The sequence below is a fragment of the Alligator mississippiensis genome, chromosome 2, assembly GCF_030867095.1.
Source record: "Alligator mississippiensis isolate rAllMis1 chromosome 2, rAllMis1, whole genome shotgun sequence".
Lineage (NCBI taxonomy): Eukaryota > Metazoa > Chordata > Crocodylia > Alligatoridae > Alligator > Alligator mississippiensis.
The window spans coordinates 24,504,781-24,529,452 of NC_081825.1; the positions used below are offsets into that span (position 1 = coordinate 24,504,781).

At 42.4% G+C, this 24,672-nt stretch overlaps 1 protein-coding gene across 8 annotated transcripts in view; it reads left to right on the plus strand.

The window, feature by feature from the left end:
- ABLIM2 (actin binding LIM protein family member 2) overlaps positions 1-24,672 on the plus strand; it is a 288,079-nt gene that overhangs the window by 166,108 nt on the left and 97,299 nt on the right. For all 8 annotated transcript variants that reach the window (XM_059721545.1, XM_019479283.2, XM_019479273.2 and 5 more), the window contains one exon: positions 20,821-20,908. In XM_059721545.1, coding sequence (XP_059577528.1) covers positions 20,821-20,908 — 88 coding nt within the window. The remainder of the gene's footprint in view (positions 1-20,820; positions 20,909-24,672) is intronic.

The window sequence follows — 24,672 nt, forward strand, 5'->3', positions numbered from 1 at the left end:
AACAGGAAGGTGCAAGTCACCTGTAATAAACAATAACATGTGCAAATGATTGCCAAGGCTAATTGTTTTATGCTTAGGCAGACTATTTTCTTGAACAAGAAAATGAGCCAAATTCAGCTGCAATATAAGCAGACATAACACCATTGACTTTATCCTGTTTGCATCACCTGTACCCGGGATGAATTTGGCCCTGAGAATCCCAACTTGTCATGAACTAAGATCTGACTTATAATTCTAGTAATAATTATTATAATTATTATACTTTTAATATTTGATGCAGTAATTAGGAATTTTGCCTTGTGAGACAGCACTATGCACTGAGTTACTGTTGTTAAAAGATAAATATTCCCATTTGTACATCTTGCTCTGCACTTTATACCTGAAAGAGGATGTGGGAGGCAGTAAGAATGACTCAAATATTTCCACAGTGGATAGGAAATTTCAGGGTTCTGCAAAGCATGTGAGGATGAGCCAGAGCTAATTCAAATGGAAATAATTGCACATGTGAGCAATGAAAATTACATGTAATGCGGCAGGTGCATGTGTTGAACATTTCAGATGACAGATTCCTGACTTAGGGTGGGATGGCTGATGACTTCAGCGCTGAAAGAGAGGAGCGGTCTGATTCACCACAATGTTACTCCACTTCTGTGCTGGTATACTCAATTCAGCATAAAACTGCAGTGATGAGCCAGGTTCCCTGAGACCTGAAAATGATTAGTAAGAGTTTCTCGCTCACGTATTTCTTTTTCCAGCTCCTCTCTTTCACTCTTATTTCTCTTCTGATTTGCTGTATGTTGTATATGATAGCAATGCACAGTCATTCAACACAGATGGCTGAGTACTCTTGTCCCACCTCTTCTTCAACTGCAATAGAAGCCATTAGCAATAGCTACTTTAGTAAACAGTATTAAACAGTTATCATTAAATAACACTGCAAGTTACAGATAGGCAGGGCTGTTGCATTCCTGTTTAAATGTGAATGGAGCTTCCAGATGAGTTTAGCTCATGGTAAAAAGCAGGCATAGTCCTCTCCTCCATTCAGTAGATACACAATCACCTGGATACTCATGGAAAATTCAGGTATAAATTAAAGGCAGACAGTGGTCACTTAAGAGGGGTTAATTTTGCTACTAGAGTTGTAATGACTTGTTGGGCATGAAATAGCTTACTTATTAACTAGCTAACTTACTATCACTAACTATCTAGCTTTTCATGTGAAAATCACAACTTATCACAAATTAAGATCTGAATTATAACTGTGCCAATTGTTGTTATCATTATTATTCTTCCTTTTAATGTTTGTTTGAAGTAATTAGGGAGTTTGACTTGAGAAAGGCAATATGCAGTGCGTTACAGTAGTTAGAAGATTAAATTTTCCCATTTGTACATCTTGCTCTGCACTTTATACCCAAAAGAATACAGAGGATGTGGGAAGCAGTAAGAATCATACAAACGTATCCACAATGGGATACATCCTTTTGAAATGAGATAGAACACATCTGATTCCTTTTTGGCTTAGGTTTATCCATTCAATGCTTCATGGTTGTACTATGCAGGAGCCACATAAATAGCTTCCATTCTAAGAACAGTGGAAACTAGGGTATTTCAAGAAATGTTGCATGATACCAGTTAACTAACTCAGATTTGTACTAGATTGTATGAATGAGTTCATTCTTATTGGTATTGGCTTGACACTTTAAACTCAATAATATGGAGCAATATAATGAGATTATACCTCTGCCTGAGGTTGATATTGGTTATACTGTAGATTAAGGGAGTGTGTAGATTAAACAAAATTTCCCACTTACATCAATGCAACTGTGTTTGTGTTTGCATTACGTGGGATTTCCTGCCATTTTAAAGTCCATTTAGCACCTTAAACTAACACTACTCACAGATGTGTTAATTTGTGGTGCTTTCGTGTTACACCACTCCAAGTGTGGATTTTGTTCATGCAAACAGCCAGAGACCCCAAAGACTTGTAATTAACCCCCGTCACCACAAGGGGCTGCTGTGTTCCAGCTTCTAACCAGTAGGTGGTGCTGTGTGAGGTCTTTTTTTTACCCTCTTTCACTTCTCACTCTTCACCCCTCCCTCCTCTGTAGTCAGGTCATGTTGGGACGTGTCTGTTGTTTATTTGTTTGCCCTTTTTATTACTTTAAAATGTTATTACTTTAAAAATAATGGGGGGATATAATTTTCTACCCCCTCTTAATTGTTCCCCCCCACCTATTGTCTATGTTGTACCCCCACCACCCGTGTACCCTCCTGTCCTCCAGCCTCCCCCCCACCACCCCAGTACCCTCCATCTGCTGTGACCCCTTCACACCCCATTGACTGCCAGTGCAGTGGCCATGGCTCCCGACAGCTCCAACAATATCAGCAGAACAGTAAGTTTTCTGCAACTAGTTTGAAACTTTGGAGGGAGTGAGTTGTTACATGACTTCCTGCAATATTGCAACCTGAACTTGCATTCCATTCCAGAGCCATGAGCTCAAAGTGCTGCCTGCCAGACTCGGCAGCTGGGGTATGCAGCGTTCCCGGTGATATTTAGGTAATATATCCCACTGAACCTCTGTGTGTGTTGGGGAAGCTGGGGGGGGGGGGCAGGTTGGCAAAAGTCCATTTTTTCAACTGTTTGCCAAGCCTCCCTCCTCTTCTCTTTTCCTCCCTCCTTACAGAAAACTTTCATCAACAGAACTCACCGGGAATGAGCCCACAGGCCAGTGAGGAGGGAACTGACTGGCTGTCTCCAAAATATTCTGAAAATAACCATTTTTATTTAAATTTTTATTTTTGTTAAATTTTGTATTTATTTTTTATGTATTGTATTTTTATATTGTCAATTTGTACATAGTTATTTTTGCTATTCATTTTCATTTCAGTATTTTTGTTCTATTCAATAATAGATGTGTCATTTTTTCTTTGGGATGATGATTGGGTTTGTTTTTGTAGACTGCACCCGCCTCAGTGGCAGGGGTACTGTGCCTAAAGCCGGGGTTAGTCATGGCATTACATTACTTGAAAGACTTGAAAAGAGTTGTAGGGTGAAGAGTTGCTAGCACTTGTTAAGTGGTATCTAGGGTGCAGTCCAATCAGATATGTCTTATAAGGAAGACTAAACACCCCACTCAGCCATTTAGCCTTTAGCAAGTCTTTATAAAGTCTTTAAAATGCATTACAATGCATATGGTCACCGAGGGGGTATGGGGGTGGGGTTAATGCCTGCTGCTGCAGCTCAAAAGCATCTTCTTTGTAGGCAGGATGTACAGTTATGGGAGGAGTGCTGCAAAACATTTTTTTTTTCCAATGCTTTCATTGCAATGCAATATTTGCTTTACAAAAATCCTGCATGCAGCACTTTTCAGAGGGTTTGCAGATAGCCCCCACCCTGCCCACTTCAACCCACTACCCCCCTGGAGAGAGCATGGTAATTTCAAGTGTGCAGGCAGATGTTTGCAGGGGAAGTAGTCGGAGTCAGGTTTGCACTTCCAGAGAAGGAGAAGGAGTCGAGCAGAGGTTGGAGGTTGAAGAGTCATGGCCATGTCTGAACAGTTTCTCATGGGTGCTTTGTCCATGCAATAAATGCTTGTGCTGCATAGAGCATTGTGTAAGCATTGCAATAGCTGGCCTGCTTAGTCCTAGGTCTGGACATATTCTCTTTTTTCCTGCTGACCTGGCCTTTTGGGCCATCTACAGTGCATTTTTGGTATTTGCACATCCAGAGGTACTCTGTCTCTGGATGCATAGCCGGATGCATGTGTCTGATTATCCAGATGTTTTGCATCATTTGGCTATCCCCAGACATATTATTGAGAGGTGTCTGGAGGGGAGGCCAACCAATCTGAAATATGGGCCCTGTTTGTGTCATCCTGGAAGCAACTGCACTCACTCCTCTCTCCTGGCAGCCTATAAACCCCCAGCCCACCCGCTCGCTCCCCTCCCAACCCCCCGCTCCCCCCACCTCCCAGGTCCATGAAATCAAACAAGAGCAAGTACAAATCAGAATTTTTTGTTCCTCATCTTTATTTTTTTTCACAGTAAATTGAATTCCAATCAATTCCATTGAGAAATCACAATAAAGCTAAAACAGTTTTACACTACAGCCATGCATAGGATAAAACATCAGTTCACAATGATGCTCCCATGTCCCTTCTGTAATAGATATGGATGGATGGAGGGCTGCATGGTGGGAGGGATGGAGGGAGGCAGGCAGCCAGCCAGCCTGGATACTGGCCCTTCCTGCTTACTGATGACCCCACAACTTTTATAGTCATGGCATTACTGGAAAGTTGCAGGGTGGACTCCTATCAGATGGAGGGAGGTCAAATGCTTGGCCAGTGCTAGTCTGCTGCCAGCATTTTCTTACAAGAAAGAAAAACCCACCAACCCACAAAGCTTAGTTAGGGAGGGGTCTCCTCAGGTCATGCTAGCCTCCATTGCATTGTACCTTTGAAATCTTTGCTGGGCACAAAACTTAGGGTGAGATGGATGGGGCCCCCAGGTGGGTGGGTGGGGGAGAGGGGTGGAGAGAGAGAGGCATCCTGCACCCCTTTTACTTTTATTGACCATGTCCCACGCAGCAGGGTTGGGTGGGAGGGAAGGCCCAGCCATGTTTGCAAAGGGGGAGATTTTTTCTCAGGTAGGGGCCCTCAGGCACAGTTCAGGCAAGGGGGAGATTTTTTCTTCATATAATACATGTGTCATGTCTTTTTTGGCATGGTTGGGTTTGTTTTCACAGACCATGCCTGCTTCAGTGGCCAGGACGCTGTGCCTGGGGGGGGGGGGTTAGTCATGGTATTACTGGAAAGACTGGCAAAGAGTTGCAGAGCTGCAGGGTGGATTTGCTAAGGGTGCGGACCAGCAATCAATTCCATTGAGAAATCACAATAAAGCTGAAACAGTATAGACATTCTACCGACTGTTAAATCTTTGGGCCCCCACACCACCTATAATGTATGTTCTCTCATCTATGTACCCAAATCTGAATTTGGTGGTAGGTACATGACCAGTAACCAGGTGCAGGGTGAGAAGACTATATGTTAAACATGTAGTAAAACAGCTCCTCATCCCTAAGATTCCATAGCCTGTTTCTAAGCCAGAGTAAATCAAGGTAGTTGCATTGAAATCAGTAATGCTGCATCAGTTTTATGCCCATTTCATTTCAGTTGTAATGAAAGGAGAACAGTTGGCCCACCAACAAATGGCCATTTTGGAAAGGAAATAATGTCCAAATTCATATAAAATACAATGAAGGCACTTTATCTGACAGTAGGTGATGCATTTTTTCAAGGACCGGTTGTTTAGTTGATATCCATTTCATTATAAACTGCATCTAATATTACTGCATGCATTTAAGTCTTCACTATGTTCATTTACAATACTTACTTCATCTTACGATAGCTAATATGTCTATTTCAATATGAAATCTATATTAATGCATTTGCTGATATTTAAACCCGAATAGGACTCCATCCATTAGCAACTGCAACTGAAGAAGCATAAATGTTAATATGAAATGATGAGTTCCTTAGAGGTCTGAACTAGCAAGAGAATGAATATAAAAGCCATGGGAAGAGAAAAATCTGTTGTCTATCCATCTTAGGGTTTTGTACCTTTGTCCATTGTCTTAGTATCTAAATGCCATCCATGTAATATTGACAGTAGTTGTGAAGCTCCTCCTATGGAGTATTTAGAGTCTCTGGTCTTCTCCCTTTTCAGGATCAAACTTTGCATGGAGTAGTATTTTTTTCTCTGGGTGGTGTTTTGTGGCTGCTTGGCTTCTTAGTTTCAGGAGGTCCAAGAACAAGACCTGTATAAAAAGGAGTCCTGTATTAGAATATCAACTTGGATGTGAGTGCCATTGGCCAGAGTTGCCGCAGTTCAGCTTTGAGAAGCAATGTGGCTGAGTGGTGAAGACGCTGGTTTGCTACTCTGTTGTTGATTGTAGGCATGTGTTCAAATCCTGTCCTTGTTGCTTTGGCTTTTCCCATGCCAGCTCCTTTTTGCCTGTGCCTCAGGAGCCTGGGTCCCAGCTCTGGCAGGGCTTCAGTTGAAATCAGAACATCCCGGTAGTACAGTGGGGCAGAAGGCCTGGAGTACCAGGGATCTTGGTTATCCTTCTATTTTTACCTTGGTGATTCAGTGGTAGAATTCTCGCCTGCTATGCGAGAAGCTCGGGTTTGATTCCTGGCCAATGCAGCCCTTTTTCTTGGCTGGGATAATATAGTTGGGGATGGTCCTACTTTGACCTAGTTGGGGATGGTCCTACTAGATGATGTTTCGAGGTCCCTTCCAACCCTAATTTTCTATGATTCTATGATAAAGAAAAGTCTTTTTGAAGATGGTTTTGCAGTTCTTTCCAAACATGACCAAACTTTCAAGTTGCCTAATCTTCTATATAAGGTGTTCCATATAGAACTGAGAATGCTTTCATCCTCAGTTTGCATGGGCTATGCTCAGTTTTGAAATCTCTAGGCATGTCTACACATGCTGTTAGGGTGGCTGAATAAACTCCAGTGCAATTTGCACTGGAGTTTATTGTTCCTGGATGCCACATTTACATCTGTGCCTGGGTCCATAGCATGTTGAGCTAGGCTGGAGCAGGAATGACTGGCAGAGAGCCCTGGAGGCCAGCCTGACAGCCTAGGGCTGCTCTGACCTGGCTCAGTGAAGTTCAGAAGGGCTGGCTGGGGCATGAGGGTGCTTCAGTGCAGGGCTAACTGGCAGGCAGCCCTGCACTGAAGCACTCTCATGCCCCAGTTAGCCATGGTCAGCATCTATGTGTGCCTTGTGTCACACTAAATAACATCACCATAGGATAGTACTTGTGTTGACAAGTACTATCCTATGGCACTGTTTATTAGTTTATTCTGCCCTAATAGGAGCTCACACGTAGATGCTGACATTTTACTGTGGAGCTAAGTAGGCAACTCTGCAGTAAATGTCTCGTGTAGACACACTGTGCATTATTGCACTGGAGTACAATAGTCCCTATGGCTCAGATTCATTAGGTTCTATAATCTTCACTCAAGAAGATAAATCTTTAATAAGATTTTATGATTAAAAATACCAGGATTTGGGCCTACCTATAGAATTCAGTGTTAGTTGTATCCTGCTATAGCTATTGACATTTACGTTGTATCCACTGAAATCAGAAATGTGTCATGATATAATGGAATCATTGAATCAATGCGTAGTTGGGGATGAGGTATGAAGTGGGGTCTCCTAAGGTTCTGTTCTGGTGCTGTTTAATATCTTTGTTAATGATTTGGAGGATGGGATTAAGTGCATGCTTAGCAAATTTGTGGATGACACCAAGGTGGGTGGAGTAGCAGACACTTTAGAGAGTAGGGCTAGGATTTAGAATGACCTGGGTAAACTAGAGAAATGGACCGAAATCAATTGATGGAACAGTGACAGAATAATTGCAAGTGCAAATACAAACTGAGGAATGACTGGCGAGGGTGCAGTACTACAGAAAAGGACCTGGGGTTACTGTGGACTATAAACTGAATATAAGTCAACAGTGTACTCTTGTTGTGAAAAAAGCTAACAGCATCCTGGGTTGTATTAACAGGAGTGTTACTTGCAAATCAAGGGAAGTCATTCTTCTGCTATGTTTAGCACCTAGGGTAGTAGGTCCAATATTGGGTCCCACACTTCAAGAATGAAGACAGATAAGAAAGCCTAACGGAGAACAGCAAAAATTATTACTAATCTGAGAAACAGTGATTTGTAAGGAAAGACTGAAAGAACTAGGATTATTCAAATTGGAGAAGAGATGACTGGGGGAAATTTGATAAGTCTTGAAATATGCGAGGGCATATGAAGAGACTAGATATAGCCTTTTTTGTGATCATAGGCAACAAGACTAGGAACACTGGTCTCAAACTGTAGCAGAGAAAATTTAGGTTGGCAATTAGGAAGAACTTTCTCACTATGAGCATTATTAAACAGTGGAACAGGCTACATAGAAAGACTGGAAATTTCCATTCCTGGAAATTTTCAAAATAGGTGAAATGAACATTTGACTAAAATGATATAGTCTTGAGCAGTGGGCTGGATCTTGTGAGGATCCTTCCAGCTCTCCTTTTCTGTGATTCTCTACTTTTCTCACTTCCAAGAACTGTTGCTTTCTACAATAAAATACTTCTTCCTACTTTTGTCATTGCTATATTACTATAGTAAATCATGTTCTTGATGGGGAGGAGGAGGATCATGAGTTATTAAGCCTCCTCGTTACATAGCCTCAGCCTTTTAAGTCAAAGTGCAATATCCCATACTTTTAGAAGTTGTCATATACTGCATGAGATACCAGACTGTTACTTTATATCATGTTATTATAATAGTATCAGTATTAGCTTTATATATTCTAATATTTTCTTGTTTTCTCAATCACTACTACACAGAGTTGTTTGCAGTGATTCCCAGTCTTTGACCTCACAGATAATTTAGAATCTAGCAATGTGTAGTCAAGTTATTCCTTCTAGCGTGCTTTCTTTTTGACAATATTAAATTATATCAGTCAACAAAAGTTTGTTCTTTATAAATTGTTTTACCAAACTCCTCATTGCCTTCAGGTTATGCATTACATTATGTGATTAGTATCTATGGCATCTGGCTTGTTCTTCCTAGCAACTGGTATTACTGGGATGTTTGCAAGGGATTAGGATGAGCAAGTGGTGTATATATCTATATACTGCACCACACTCTGAGCATAAAGTGTTGAGGAGACTCTTGACTCCTTAATTCATTTTATAGCCATTTTACAGGCCCACAGAACTACAGCCTACAGCAAAAAGGATTTTTGGCCTTGCAAATAATGGAAATTGTTGCTTATAGTCCTCAGGAATCTTCAGTCCCATCCTTGATGATAAGGATCAGGCCTTCACCCAATGCTTTATGAGAAGCCAATGGAAAGAGTGAACACAAGACTATTAGGGGTGTGCGAAATGGGCCATATTTGATTCAGATTCGGCCCAAATCAGGGACAGTGATTCAGTTTCTTGATTCAGATCACTGTCCCCGATTCGATTCAGCCAAATCCAAATCTGAAGATTTGATGCTGATTTAGAGAATCAGTGATTCGGCCATAGACACAGCTTAAAATTTTTTTTCTACATACCTTGAGGTACCAGGCACGGCTTGTGAATGCTGCAATGCTGGGGCAGATGCAGTGTCCCACAGAAATGTGGGGGCACCCCGCATGCTCAGCAGTGAACCCAGAAGTGGACCAGAAGTACCCCTCCCAGCTTGGCAATCAGCCATGGGGGGACCCTGGGTGTCCCCCCCCAGACCCAGGAGGTACCAGTCGCTGAGCTGGGAAAGCATGGGGGGGCGGGGCCCAGGTCCTCCCCGGCGAACCTGGAAGTGGATTAGAAGCGCTTCTGGTCTACTTCTGGGGCTGCTGCCAAGCACGCTGGGGACCCCCCCACACACTCCTGTGGGACGCTCCATCTGCCCCACCATCACAGCATTCATGAGCTGCCTGGTACCTTGAGGTATGTAGAAAAAACATTTAAAGCTGCATTTATGTCCGAATTGTCAAATTTTCTGAATCTCTCTGAATTGATTTGGAGGGTTCCAGTTCGATTAAGAGAGATTAAAGGATCTCCTGATTTGATTTGGATTCAGATTCAGCCACCGAATCAGGCCACATGTCCACCAAATTGAATCAGGAACTAAAGTTTCTCACAGTCCTAAAGACTATTTTTTCATGACAGCCTTTGTTACTGAAGAGACCGGAGACCCATTGCTATTTTACATGGCATGTTTCCTTTCAAACTGAAAGACTTTCCATAGTTAAATTCTTGAAAGCTGACCTTTGCAAAAGTATTAATCTCCTGGTTCCCTTTACTGCTGGACCTAGGGTCCAAGGAATATGTAGAAAGGAGTCAAAAACAATAAATGGTTTATGAGATAAACACTTTGTCACTTACCCATTCCACGTGTGTTTATATTTTATAAAGCAGGCAACATGGAGAAAACAGTCTGGAAGATAAGCTTTTGAATGGTGCAATGAAGAAATAGCCATATGGTCAGAAATTTTGTTTGCTGCATTACATTCACTGACATCAGCACAACCACAAAAAAGGGAAAATAGCAAGGCCGCACACATGAATATACACATGCAGTGCTTCCTGGTCACAAAACTTCCAAGTTTTTCCAGAACTGATAGTAGAGCTTTGAGTCAAGATGTGGCATCTGTAAGGTATGTGCCACAGCCATTGCTCTGTGTCAGTCTGTTCTTGGAGAAACCGGAAGTGTATTTTTGTTTCTTAGGCTCTTTAAGCAACCGAGCAGTAGGTTTACACTATATAGCTTAACTCCCAAAGCAACACATTGATACAAAGTGCTTTTAGTCATCATTTAAAGATGTGGCAGATTCTCTGCTGGTGTGATTTCCCATAGCTCTAACAGAGGATAACTGCAGAGGACCCAGCCCCACAAATTTACTGGAAGCATTCTTATCATTTCTGCCCAAATTATTAGGAACCAGTTTCTGCAGCACTTATTCCCCTTACTCAACAATAGTTCCATGTAACAGTAACCTTCTACTCAGTATGAAGAAGGGTGGCAAACTCTGGAGCTATATTTGTTTCCATTATAATTGATTGACAGTTACTTTGGTAAAAGAAGATTCTGTTGATGCATTTATGTATCTGCTTTAAAATTTCTCATTAGAAAGAAGAATGGAATAAACCATTTATATTTAGAAAAGTAAAAGATAAGAATTAGGTCAATGTGTGACATTTCAGAATTGAGCATGAAGCATTTCTGATGAATGAGGGAAAAATAATTCATGAGAATTATTGTGTTTCAGCAGAAAGAATTTTGAAGCAATTCAGTCTGTAACAGTTAGGCCAGACCGCAGTGAAGTTGGTAGGACTCTAGAAATATTCAATGGATAAAGAGTTCCTCAAAAACCTAATGATACAAAAAAAAAGTATTTGGCATGTATCATTCAATTTTGTCTGTGTTGCACCTTCCTCTAATGAAGGATACAGAACTCTGACATGGATAGCTTGATAAGGCTGTCTCGCCTAAAGCTCCTTTTATCATTTTGATAGGGAAAGGTATTATATCAAGAGCATGATCCTCCGGTGTTGTGAAACCTGAAGTTTGGTAGGAAACTTGTTCAGACTAAAGCCTCTGCATAGAAGGTCTTCCTTTTCATTATGATCTGTGATACTCCCTTTTCCAAGACTAAAGTTCGCTTAGGAGCTAAGAAGTAATCACTCTGGCTACCTGGATATTACAAACTAAAGCAACATTAAATACAAATTCAATTAAGTCATGGAGTAAAGCATGTCATGGAGTTCACCCATCCACTTCATACATGACTCCTTACTCTTGGTTCATCCCAGGCATGATCTCTCCTGGTCCATTGCACCTCAACCCTCCATAATTTGGGTTAATAGCATTCACTTCTCATGTCATTCCTAACTATATCTGCTTAACACTGGTTCCTCTTGGAGGCAAGCATGAACCCTATATCTTAAAAAGAAATAATGCAGTACAGTTGTGTGTATGTATTTTTCTGCAACTAGAGACTTAAAAGGATGTGTTTGGCTATCATTAGTTGCTTGGTTACCATCTATTTACCTGCATGGCATTTTTGATACAGTTGCTCAGAATAGTTTAGCAATGCTTCATTGAAAACCAGATAAGAATCTGTGAAAATAAGACCCCTGCCAGACGTGCAGGTAAAGGTGCAACAATATTTGATGCATGATCCACAATTACACTTCCTGCCATGCCACATATGCATGGCAGGAGCCGTGACTGTGGAATTGAGCATTAGATCCCATCGTGCCTTATTGCCAGTGTAGGGGGAGCCTGGAATCATGATCCTGGGGTACCCCTGTGCTGGCAAGTAGCTGATGTGGCTCCCAGATGTGGGAGTGTACCATGTTCTCCTGTGGCTGGGAGCCCTGTCAGCTAAACCAGGCTCCCAGCCATGGGGATCCATGGGAACGTTAGTTATGTCTTAAGTATAATGTGTAGCAGGGGCCTACGGGCAGAGACAGAAGTGACAATTTTCACCCAACCTGACCGCTGAAAGCACTCTACACCCATGACCAAACAGAAGTGCATGACTGCAAAGCACTTTAAAAGGGCCCGGTCCCACAAAAATATGTACCCTCATTGTATGAGGGTTCAGATTAACATGTTTCAAAACATAGTGTCTTCACTGCAGAGATCCTGGTTTTCTCTGATTAAAATAAAATCCAAAATTCCGATTAAAAAAAGAAACCCAAAATCCACATTTTTCCATGTTTAAAACAAAACACTACTATATATTATTTGGATTGATATGGCATTTTATTCATAGATAAATGTGGATGGGGACAGGAGAGGGATTTAATCAGTTGGGTTTTTTTTTTAAATCAGAGACAACCAGGTTCCCTGATCTTCAGTAACTTCTGTCTGTGCTGCGTCCCAGCCTGTTGCTGTTTTCAGAATGGGAGGGGGGAAAGGGAGTGGAGGGGTCCCTCTGCTCTCTTTCCCTCCCTCCCATTCTGAAAACAGGGATAGGCTGGGAGGGGAGAGGGACCATTGTTGGGGACCATTGTTGGCTGCAGGCTTGAAACCAGCAGTGAACTTCTGTTTGATCCGGGGCATCATTGTAATTCAGAGCAGTTCCTGTAAAGTGTTTTGAGTTACAATGCAGAGCTGTGCTTCTGTCTGTGCCCAAACTGTAGATTCCTTATCTGTTTTACAACAAGCCTTAATTTGTAAACTGGGCATTGAGTCTTTAGAACTTTATTTGCAGTCATTCTATTATTTCTGTTTAAATAATACAAACAAACTGTTAGATAGCTTACTATACAGGTGTAAAGTCTAAATAGCATGACATTGTTTAAAATTGTTCATTTTGTCAATTTTGTTCATTTCATACTTCAACAATACAGCTTAGTCTTGTGAGAGTTTTAAGAGATTTCACAGCAACACATAACAACTCCTTTTGGAAAAGAGTCTATAAACTCCAAGGGCAAAAGGAATCATTATGAGAACTAGTGTGACCAACTTTATAACCTATGCCATAAGATTCTACTTAATAATCCCTGTCTCAAGTACATAGCTATTGCATCTCTACAGCCTACTCTTTAGAAAGACTTTCAGTCTTATTTAAATACTTCAGATGATGGAGATTCATATATATCAAAACAAATGACAAAACACTCTCTATTCTATAAATACTATTATACAAAAAAGTTATTATGGAATCATGGAACCAGAAGGAACTGCATGGGTCATCTAGTTCTATTTTCCTATAGTTCTCAGAGTGAGGAAATTTGGGAAACTTTTTTTTTGGAGGTTTTTCTTCCTGAGTTTTAACTGAAATCTTTGCTGCAGCTCATTTGGCCATAAAGAAAACAGTGTCCTTCAGGAGGGATCCTATAGAATCTAGTGGAATTATTCAGATTAAGTATGTTACAGAATCTGGCTCTTTATCATCTTCTGGCTTGGATGTTTTTACTCTGGTGATAATTAAGATGAAAAGAGAGGTCTCTGTTTTGTTTTCATAGCTACTAATTAGAATTTAGCTATTGCACTTGTGAGGGGACTGAAATTATGCACTTAATTAGTCTTTTAAATTTTGGGAAAGGTATTTCAGAACTTACTTTGATAATTTCTTTGAGCAAAAGGTAATTGAATTCACTTAGATATTTTTAGCTAGGGTGGAAATTGTTAGCAGAAACAATTAGATTACTGAGATTGTGCATTCCATTAGCATTTGCCCATATAACACCAATCTTTCAAGAGACATGGCCTTATATTGGCTTTAAACTACAAGTTTAAGTGTATCCAATTTCATTTAAATCACCACTGTGCTCTAAAGTGTAGTCATACAAGCAATATTAAAACTCTCTGTTTCTGATACATCTGTTATGGTACATTATGGCACTGAGATATCAGGGTTGGAGTACCTTCCATTTCTACCATTACGGAAGTTACTTAGCAGCTTAGAGAATTAAGCCCAAAAAAGCAGTAAAAATGACTAAACTGAAATATTGCTAAATATCAATCACCAGATACGGTGATGCTCCCTAGAGATAAAATCAAAAGCCAGATTTAAACTTTACATTTTTTGGTAGCCAAAAAGAAGTATTGCTAGCCCTTTACCACGCTGTTATTTTCTTAACTTAGTTCACTGTATTGTTCAGCAAAAAGATTTACCATCTAACACATCAATTTTCTTCTTTTACACATGATTCATTTTGTATTATAAATTGCCATTTGGAGCCAGGACGCACGTTTTTTATGGTTCTTTATTCCTACACAGACATACAGTACCCTCAATTTCCCAAATAGCACCTCCCTTAACACTATTAAAACTATTTAATAGTTTAAATAGTGTACTATTATACACTATTTAAACAAGTCAAAACCAGTGAAGAAAATAAGACAGACTTTAAACCAGATTTCATCACACCTGAGTATTTATATTGTTAATGACTGAATAATTGATAGACCAGGAGTAATTTGATCTCTGTGGTTTAATCTTTCTGAACATTTGACTTTTTAGTCAGTCAAGAATAAGCAGACAGGATCATCCCCCTAGTAACAATGTTTACATTTCTACCAGCGGGTCATCTTTATGATTATTTTCTGGGTGCTAATAGTGTGTTCTTTTGTTGTATAGAAGGCACATGGTCTAAGTGCCAAGGAAGTTGAAGCTAATGCAGTGTTGTAGGTTACTTTAATAGATAATCATAAGAGCAACCATACTTGATGCTAATTGAATGAGTAATTAGTTATTGGTTAGCTGTTAATTATATTGGTTAGTATTTTAGTTGTCTTATATTGGTACTTTTACTAGTTAATACTGGGCCATCTACATGTGAAGCTACATCACCATAGCAACTTGCTATGGAGACATACTGTCCACGATCAACTACACATGACCAGCAGCTAGTTTCCCAGAGTGACACACTCCACCGGTATAGCGCACGACTATAGTGAAATAGCTGCTAAAAATAACCATGCGCCAGTACTAAAGTACTAAATCACGGCACAGTAACAATGTCGCCCAAGCAGCGCATGCAGACATGCCCACTATATACAATTCTTTTGATTATTTTCCACCATGCTTTTCCAAGTAAATAGAAGATAAAACATGTTACATAGAGCCAAAGCCTGTATTTCCTCAGTTAAAGTCCTTCTGAATTCATACCTGATATTAGAGATAGTTGGTCTGGCTCAGACTGAAGCTGTTGAAATCAATGGTAGTTGAGTTCAGCAGAACTAGGATTCCATAAGCATATGTACTAAAATAAAGGGGCAGGTCATGTCAGACCAACCTGATTGCCTTTTACGATCAGGTCACAAAAGCATTGGATGCAGGTGTCGCCGTGGATGTAGTCTTTCTGGACTTCAGCAAGGTGTTTGACACTGTCTCTCACCCATCCTCATTAAAAAGCTAGGTGACTGTGGCATCGATGCCTACACGGTCAGATGGATTGTGAATTGGCTGAAGGGTCGTACTCAGAGGATGGTGGTGGACGGGTCATATTCGACCTGGGGGGAAGTGGGCAGCGGAGTCCCCCAGGGCTCAGTCCTTGGGCCCGCGCTGTTCAATTTCTTTATCAGCGATTTGGACGACGGGTTGAAGAGCAACCTGTTCAAATTCACTGATGATACCAAAATCTGGGGTGAGGTGGGCACGCTAGCAGGGAGGGAAAGACTGCAGAAAGACCTGGATAGGTTGCAAGGGTGGGCTGACAAAAACAGGATGCGTTTCAATACGGACAAGTGCAGGGTGCTGCACTTGGGCAGTAGTAACTGGCAACACACTTATAAGATGGGAAACTCCCTTCTTGAGAGCACGGAGGCAGAAAGTAATCTTGGAGTCATCATTGACTCCAAGATGAACATGGGCCGACAATGCGAGGTCACGGTCGGCAGGGCTAACTGGACCTTATCGTGCATCCACAGGTGCATTTCAAGTAGGGCCAAGGAGGTGATCCTCCCCCTCTACACGACACTGGTCAGGCCACAGCTGGAATGCTGTGTCCAGTTCTGGGTGCCCCACTTCAAGAGGGATGTGGACCACATTGAGAAGGTCCAGAGAAGGGCCACCTGCATGATCTGGGGACAGCAGGGCAGACCCTACAGTAAGAGGCTACGGGACCTGAACCTGTTCAGCCTTCACAAGAGAATGCTGAGGGGAGACCTTGTGACCGTCTATAAACTCACTAGGGGGGACCAGAAGGGTTTGGAGGAGACCTTGTTTCCCCCAGCGCCCCCCGGGATAACAAGAAATAACGGCCACAAGTTGTTGGAGAGTAGGTTCAGATTAGACATCCGTACGAACTACTTCACAGTTAGGGCGACTAGGATCTGGAACCAACTTCCAAGGGAAGTGGTGCTGGCTCCTACCCTGGGGGTCTTTAAGAAGTGGCTCGATGCTTATATGGCTGGGGTCACTTGAGCCCAGTTTCTCTCCTGCCCAGGCTGGGGGTCAGACTTGAAGATCTACAAGGTCCCTTCTGACCCTACTGCTATGATTCTATGATTCTATGAAAGCACTGTCCACAGTTTGCAATATCAAGTTATTGTAACACATACCTCAGAGGGAATAGAAGTTAGCTAGAAAGCTTAATATGTTACAGTTACTGAATTATTATTGTCATTGGTTTAGTGACTTACATAGGATCAGAATGACCCACTATCAAAAGCATGGACTTGTCTAAATGGGAAAGTTAATGTGCAGTCTGTCAAGGTGAGAATGTAGAGGGAGAGCTGTTATTGTATAACAACAATATGAGACAGCCCTATGCAGAGGCATACAAGCTAGAAACAGACAAAAAGCCCAAGGATGAATTGATTCAATCTTTGCAGGTTTCAGTAAACTGTTTGGATTGAACCGATAAAAAAAGTGAACTTACGTTTGCTTTTCAAAAGTGAAAGGGAGCCAGATCCCTGCAGTGGCCCATACCAGGAGCCAGGGAGAACTAGAACTCACCTCCCAGCCTGCTGGACAGTGGGAAGATAGGTGATTTACCCAGCCAGGCCCCCTCCTTAGCCTCTAATCAGCTGAGGAGAGGGGATAGGGGGACATCCCCCACCAGACCCCCAGCCAGGGTCTCCCTGGCACTGGGGAAGGGAAAAGAGGGAAGCCCCAAGCAGGGTGTTTCTCCCTCTCTCCCTGTGCCCAGAGCTAGTCCCCCTAGCCCTGCTCCCTCCTCAGGCCAGGCCAGCTGAGGAGTGGGCTTGGGAGGAAATCCACCCCTGACCCCAGCCAGGGTCTCCCTCCCACCCCAGCAGGGTTCCTCTTCCCCTCTCCCCCTGTACCCAGAGTCGGTCCCCCTAGCCATGCCCTCCTCAGTCTGAGCTGGCTGAGGAGGGAGTAGAGGGGAAACATCCCTCTCTGCCTGGATTTGAACCCCCAGCTGGGCTGTGCCTGACAGGGGGTGGGAAGCCTGCAGTGGGGGCTGTTTTTTCCCCTACTCCCTCCTCAGCTGGCCTGCTGGCTGAGCACAGGGCATGGCCATGTGATCCGCCTGGCTCCCAGCTGTAGGGAGGCCTACAGTGGGGGTTTTATTCCCTGCCTGAGCTGGGAGCCGTCCCTATCACTTGGTCACATCCCCTGCTTGGCCAGCAGGCTGGCTGAGGAGGGAGTGGGGGGAAACCCACCCCACCCCAGCTTTGGACCCGCAGCCAGACTGTGCCCAGCACAGGGGGTGATAAGCCCATAATAGGAGCCCTTCCCCCCCACACTCCCTCCTCAGCTGGCCCATTGGTCAGGGAAGGTGGGGCATGTCCGGGTGATCGTGCTGGCTCCTGGCTCAGGTGGGACTGCAGGCTTCCCTGCAGGTGAGAGCTGAGCCAATCACCCAGCAACATTTGCTCTGAGAAGGGAGTGGGGAGGAAAAATGGCAGCCTCCTCCCCCTCCCTCTCCCACTCCGACTCCGACTCCAGACCCCTACTGCTGTCCCAGGAGCAGCCGAGTGAGCGCAGCCCCTAGCACTGCTGCTTTGCTGCAACCGGCTCAGGAGGTCAGAGCATCAGCTGTCCAGTGCCTCCTGAGCAGAGCTGCTGCCCAGGTGGGTCTTCTCCCAACCTGGGAGGCTGTCCCCGCCAGCTGATGAGGGGGTGGGAAATGCCTACCCTATGCCCAGAAGAAGGGAGAAGCTGGCAGTGGGGGCTTTACTCTCCTGCCCCAGCTGAGAGCTGGGTCAATTCCCTGGTGGAGAAGGAGGAAGGTGGGGAAATCCACCCTGCTCCCAGGCTGCAGAGCATGTGGGGATGCTGTGGTGCTGAGGTTTAACTTAAACCAGGAAGGGGTCTGGGATAGAAGGTCCATAAACTGGTTTGACCCAAATCAGTTAAGTCTGATACTACATTCTACCAGGTTTATCTTAAACCAGTTTCGGCCATTTTAAAATTGGTTTATGTGCGCTGAACTTCTGTTTTGTTACGGGTTTAAACCAGTTTCTGAGTACTTAAACCAGTTTATGTGTAACGTCTGTCCCTAGCCACAGTGCCAGGCCTGCATTCAATAGTCCCCAAGCAGAAGGTAGCATAGCCCCAATAATGCTGGGAATGTCATTCCCAACAACAAACCTCCAATCAGAGGTCTGAGAAGCAAAGCTTATTAGCACGCAAAGAATGCAGCACTAGTGCAGCTACACTACTTACGGTTCAAAAGCAAGTACCTGTGGAGCATATACAGTCTGTCACAGCAAGGTGTAGCAGAGAGACATATTTTCAGTGTGCACTAGGAGTACTTGTACACATGAGAGGGGTTTAGTTCCCCTAAATTGAAAGGGTGGGTTTTTAATTTTGGGAGCTTTAATTATGACCCATTGTTTCCATTGCTGTGATGGAAGCCTGCCCACCTCTCCTGTGGTCAGGGGCTGAGCTGCCAGCAGCCCCTGAGCTGTGGGGGCCCTGGTACCTCCCTCCATGGTGGCAGTGCCCCAGTCTTTCCCTCTGCAGTGGCATCATTATGTTAGGCAAATGATGATTTCTCATCACCTGTACATGGCCCCACCATCATGTGTACAAGTGCCCTAAATGTGAGATAAGTGTGCTCTAACTGGAAAGTGAAATACACTGCTTTGCACAAAGGAGATCTTTATGCACATGAAAGTGGCTCCAGGGGTAGATCCACGTGAAGCGGGAGGTGGGGGGAATGGTGCAGTTGCACTACCCTGTGATTTCTAGTCCACCCAAAGTTTAAAACCAGATGACTAGCAGTGACAGCAGCATTTCTAATCAGGCGGCAGTGAGGGAGTCACTTGACTTCATGGCTCATTATAATCTACCCATTTCTTTCTAAAGGATTCATTTCACAGGTGTTAATGACCCTCTCTCCTTTTTAATGCTGATGATCCACTAATTAAGATATCCTTTCTTTTGCAGTTCTACTGTGTGTTAGCTGCTCCTGGTAATGTAGCTCCTATTTCAAAGCCCTGCAAGCTGTTTTTATCTCTAGCTAAAATTATTAACTCAGGTGTAAAAGTACCTTTTAGTGCGTGTATCTACACATGAAATTAGTGCATAATAAACTGCATAATAAACTGAATAAATCTGGTGCAGTTTTTGCTGGAGTCAGCTGCTCCCAAGAACAATGTCTTCACATGTGCTCAGGACCATAGCAATGAGAGCCGGGGCAGAGAAGCTCGGGGTGGGCAGGGGTCTTCAGGGTTCAGCCCCAGGCTCTGTGTGCCAGTGTTGGGATGAAGGACTGGCTGTGGCAGAAGGGTGCTAAAGTGTGGGTCTGAATGGCAGGCATCCCCCACACTTTAGTTCCTTCATGCAGCAGCCAGCCTCAGTCACCATCTACAAGAGCGTTTCAGCAGTTAGTCAGCCATAACATACTGTCAACCATAACATACTGTCCCCAACAATACTATCTTATAGCAGAGTTAATTAATCTAGTGTGCCCTAATATCAGCACTCATGTAGAGAGTGATTCCTTCTTTTGGAGCTAATTAGTCTGCTCCATAATAAACCACATGTGTAGATGCACCCAGTGTAGCATTGGTTGCCCTATCAAGACACTCAAGAATGCTAGATTGTGCTTTATCAGTCTGAAAAAAGAGGTACATCTCATTTTAATGACTGCAGGACTAATGAAGCAACATCTCTTGGTTATTTTTTGTCTAGTGTGTTGTGTTTTTATACATAACATATAATATAGCAAAGTAATGCACATTCTAATAAAGTTATAGTTGTTTTTATTTCAATCTTAAACAGAGTAATGTAGCCCTAGGCCCCTAGCTTATTAGTGAAGTGTCTAGTTTCTTTTTAACTAGAGAAGAAGATACTCTCTGTAGCCTATGTTATATATGAGGCAGCACCACAACATCTCTACTCCCTCTTGTGAAAATCTTAGATCCACCTATTGGTGCATCCATGTAAGAAGGCTGGGAAGTTAATGTGCTGTGAATCTGCATCACAGTTTACTATACATTAACTTCCCCATGCAGGCACATCCTATGCTATCCTGCAATTTGTGCACACTAAGACTGTTCGTAGCAGGAGCTATTATGGAAAACTAACAATTCACATCCAAGTTTACTGCCTACTAACTTCTGTAAGCAGACAAGTCCATGACTTCATTTTCAAGGGTGAATTTTCTATAACCAAAATCAGCATTGTTGTTCACTATTTACTATTATTCTATTATTAACTAATTTACTGGAATTACTATTGTTCTCTAGTTTGAAAGAAAATGACTTGGAAGAAGAATGAATTGGACATCTAAAGTGCAATCAGTCCATTAATTACAGCACTACCTAGAATACAGCACTGCCTAAGCATTGCACATAATTTAGCTATATTTTTTTTTTCAACAGGCAGGAGAAAAACACTATCACCCCACGTGTGCACGATGTGTCAGGTGCAGTCAGATGTTTGCCGAAGGAGAAGAAATGTATCTTCAAGGTAAAAAAATAGTCAGTTGCTATCATTATCATTATGTTTTTAACGACTTGATTAGTATATCTGCATTTGTAAGACAGGCACCACTTACACAAGCATCTGGGTACAGCTGCAGTGTTTCAGATATTTTCTTAATTTATACCGCACAAAGGAAGGGTGTGTATGTAAAGCAGATGTAAGTCACTGAAGCTTCTGGTTCTTTGCTGTGACCCAGGTCCTATAAATCAAATATAAAGTGTGAAGACATGGAAAGAGTGAGCAGTAGAAAATTATTTAAATCCTTCAGATGGAAGTACTGGAGAGAGGAGTTCTGAAACTTTCCATAAGCTCTGAAATGCAGAAAATGGAGTTTTCTGCAGCATTAATGTATCCATAGGGAAAAATCCACACTGGTAGTATGGGATTTATCCTTTTCAGGCTGTAGAGCAGGTCTGTAACTGCTGCTGCAATCCTTAAACAGAGATAACACCCAATCCCCATTCAGGTAAGAGGAGGAAATCTAGCTTGACCATGCCACATCCAAAGCATAACTTTCTGGTTGAGAGGTGGCCCCTGTGGATTTCCTTACTACACAGGATTCTGCCTCTACCCTTGCACAGTAGATTTCATGCTTTGCTGATTTCTCTTTCAGGAGAGCTTCAGTGGTGGTGGACACAAAACCAGGATCTGCTCTGTAGTAAATACAGTGCTAGTAACCCACTGGCACTGAATACATTTAAGACAGGTTTGGTTTAAAGTAAATTGGTCACATATAACAGATATGTTATATTTTGGTAAATTAGCTCTAACTAATTTACCAAAATAAAAATACTTAAACCATTACATTTTGTAATGTTAGTTACTAATATAACATGAAGTCCCTTGGGATTCCAACTTTTAATTTTGCCTTTGATTGGTACTCCATTTTCACAGCAAAACGGAAAGAGAAATAAAATGGGATGAAATAGTTAATGGGTTGATATACTAATTAATGTACTGTTATGTTTTCCCAGCTCTATATTTCAACTATTTAAGTGAGAGAGGTATAGTAGAATCATTCATTGTGTTTATTCTTTACAAAGGGTAAAATGAACCTTAGAGTTGGTGCTAAGCCACAAAATGTGTTTCTAGATTTCAAAACCTCCAGTGGCTGGGTGAATTTGGATGCCAGGCTTCAGTTTAACCCCATATATCAATATTGCAAGATTGGTACAGGCTAATCTTTGCTCTAAGTTCAAATTCAAACATTTCAGGGAGGTTTAGATCCAAGAGTTTGGTTGGGGTCCTATGTTTTTGCACTTTCAGATCCGAAGGATTTTTCATGTCAACACCAGTATTGTGTTTTTAATATCTACAATCTAGAAAGTTATTTCCATTAAAAACCTGTATAAACTTCATGGCATCATTTGAAATGCCAGAATCACTGACCAGCCCAGTTGCACACTCTTGACAGCTAAAAATGTTAATTTATTATTTGCCCTTTTTCCATTTCTTATGAACTAGCAAGGAGTGACTGTGGCTATTAAATATATGTTAAGAAAACTTAAGTATGTAATGTCTATGTAGCAGATGCCAATCAACTGTAGTGCCATATAAGTAATGCAATTGCAGTGCCAGAATCATAATATATGTTTAGTGGATTTCACAGACTTCCTTAGTAAAAAAGATATGTAAAGATTAGAAATTTTCTATCATTATATTGTTTGATGTAATTTTTCTCTTTCTTGAGAAAAGAGACATTTTTGCCAAATAGATTAACTTTTGTAAAAAAAAAAAAAAAAAAAAAAAAAAAAAAATTCAGGGTGTTTATATAAGTAATTTTTAGATTTTTTTTCTGAGAGAAAACCCTACCAAATCTCTACCAAATGCTATTAGCTCAAACATAAATGATCCAAAGAGGCTAATTCAAATGCTATTGCAATTAATGGAGATTTTTTTTTTTCAACTTAAATGGAATTTGGATCAGGACATTGGAAAGTTCTAAAAGTTTGGTGAGTCAAGAAAGTTTGTGTCAATGTAACAGGAAGCCAAAGCCTCCTGTTACTAACAAAGAGACCACAGGTGGCAAAGCCCTGCTATAGCTGGGGAGTGCCACATGTTAGAATTAAAGAGACACCGCTATGCCAAAGACAGAGTCACCTGATTAGAAGGGGCCATGCTCCAAGGCACTTGAAAACCCACTCTCTGAGCAAGGAGGGAGGGGCAGGGGCTGGGTTGGTGCTCAGAAGAGAACTGAACTCCCAAAAGGAGATAGAGCAACCTGGGAGAGACTGACTGGCACAGAACCTGGAGAAGAGTGGTAAGAGCCTAGGGAGCAAGGGCAGCCTGATGTATATTTTTTGCCCCAAGGAGGCGAGGGTTTTGTTAAAGTCACTGCTTCTCTTAATTTTTGTTCCTAATGTTTGTTCACCCAAGCAGGACAGATTTTGTTAAAGTAATAGGGTTTTTTTTATGTTCCCGTTTGTACCGGTAGACCGCGTGAGGTTATAAGGGGTGATGAGGAGGCCATGGAGGTGCCATAAAGGCACGCTACTGAGTCCTGCCAGAGTCAGGGGCGCAAACAACAGGGCTGCCCAAGAGATGCAGGAGGTCTTGGCTCTTGCTGGGGACAGAGGCACAAGACACAGAGGGCCAATAGCTCAAATGTGAGAGAGGTTAGTCGGAGGGTGGGGCTGAGACTGGGAGGGCCAGAGCCCACAGTCTGGGAAGGGTGAACATAGGCAGGCTGAAGCCAGGAGGGCCAAAGCCTGAACCAGGGAAAAGAATAGGGGTGACCTGAAACAAAGAAGACCAGCCATAGTCCACAAAGGGCAAGACAGGGATGGGGCCCATAATGGTACATCTTGGGCCAGGGGATGCAGCTGGAGGAAAGGGGCCAAGTATAGGAAGGCCAAAGTCCCAAAAAGGCTTTTGTGGCCAGAGGACCAAGCAATGCAGAGAGGTGTGAGGCCCCACTACAGTGATAACTTGTACCATCTGCAAGGCATGGGCATGGCTTTAGGGGTGGAAGGAGGCCATGAATCTAGCCCTTAAGGCTGGCAGAGCCTGAGAAAACAGGGACTGAGGGCAAAAAAGAAAGAGCCCAAAAGACTCACCATCCCTGAGGGGCAGTCTGTCTTTATTATTTTTCTTGACCATCAAGGTATGGCAGGCGAGTGAATGGATTGCAACCTGGGGAGACTCGAGTGGGGCTGGACAGGATGGAAGTGGCCACTGGTGGGCATCATGGCAGTTCTCAGGCTCCGTCTTGTCACAGTTCACAATTCTAATTCTGTATTTTTCTTGGAACTGAATTGCTGTTGTACATAATGACACAGTAAAACCACTTCTGCCTAGTTCCGTTTTTCAAGTTAAAGTTGTTTTGCAAAACAACATTGTCTGGTCTTTGCTTGTTAATATTGTTTTGTGCTCTGGGTTCAAATTTTTGTTCGGAATGTTTTTGTGAAGTAAATTCTAGCAACGTTCATCTCTCCTCTGGGAAAAGCTTTAAAGCTTAGGATTAGTATTGCTATGGAGAGTCATGTAGAAATTATGTAATTATTTAGGAAGTTTTGATGGCCTGTATTCTGTAGAGTATCATAGTGAGCAATCATAATTATCTCTCTTGTCTTTACGATTTATGAATAATTCTTTTTTTGGCATATTTATCTATACAAAACTTCCCTCTAAACACTGAGCATACTGTCAGGTTTGTTTGATTTTTATATACTATTTTCTTTCTTATTCTTAAGTTTTTATGCTAAGTTTCTCTCCCTGGTTCTCTTCCCCTTCTCTTTTTCTTTTTGTTG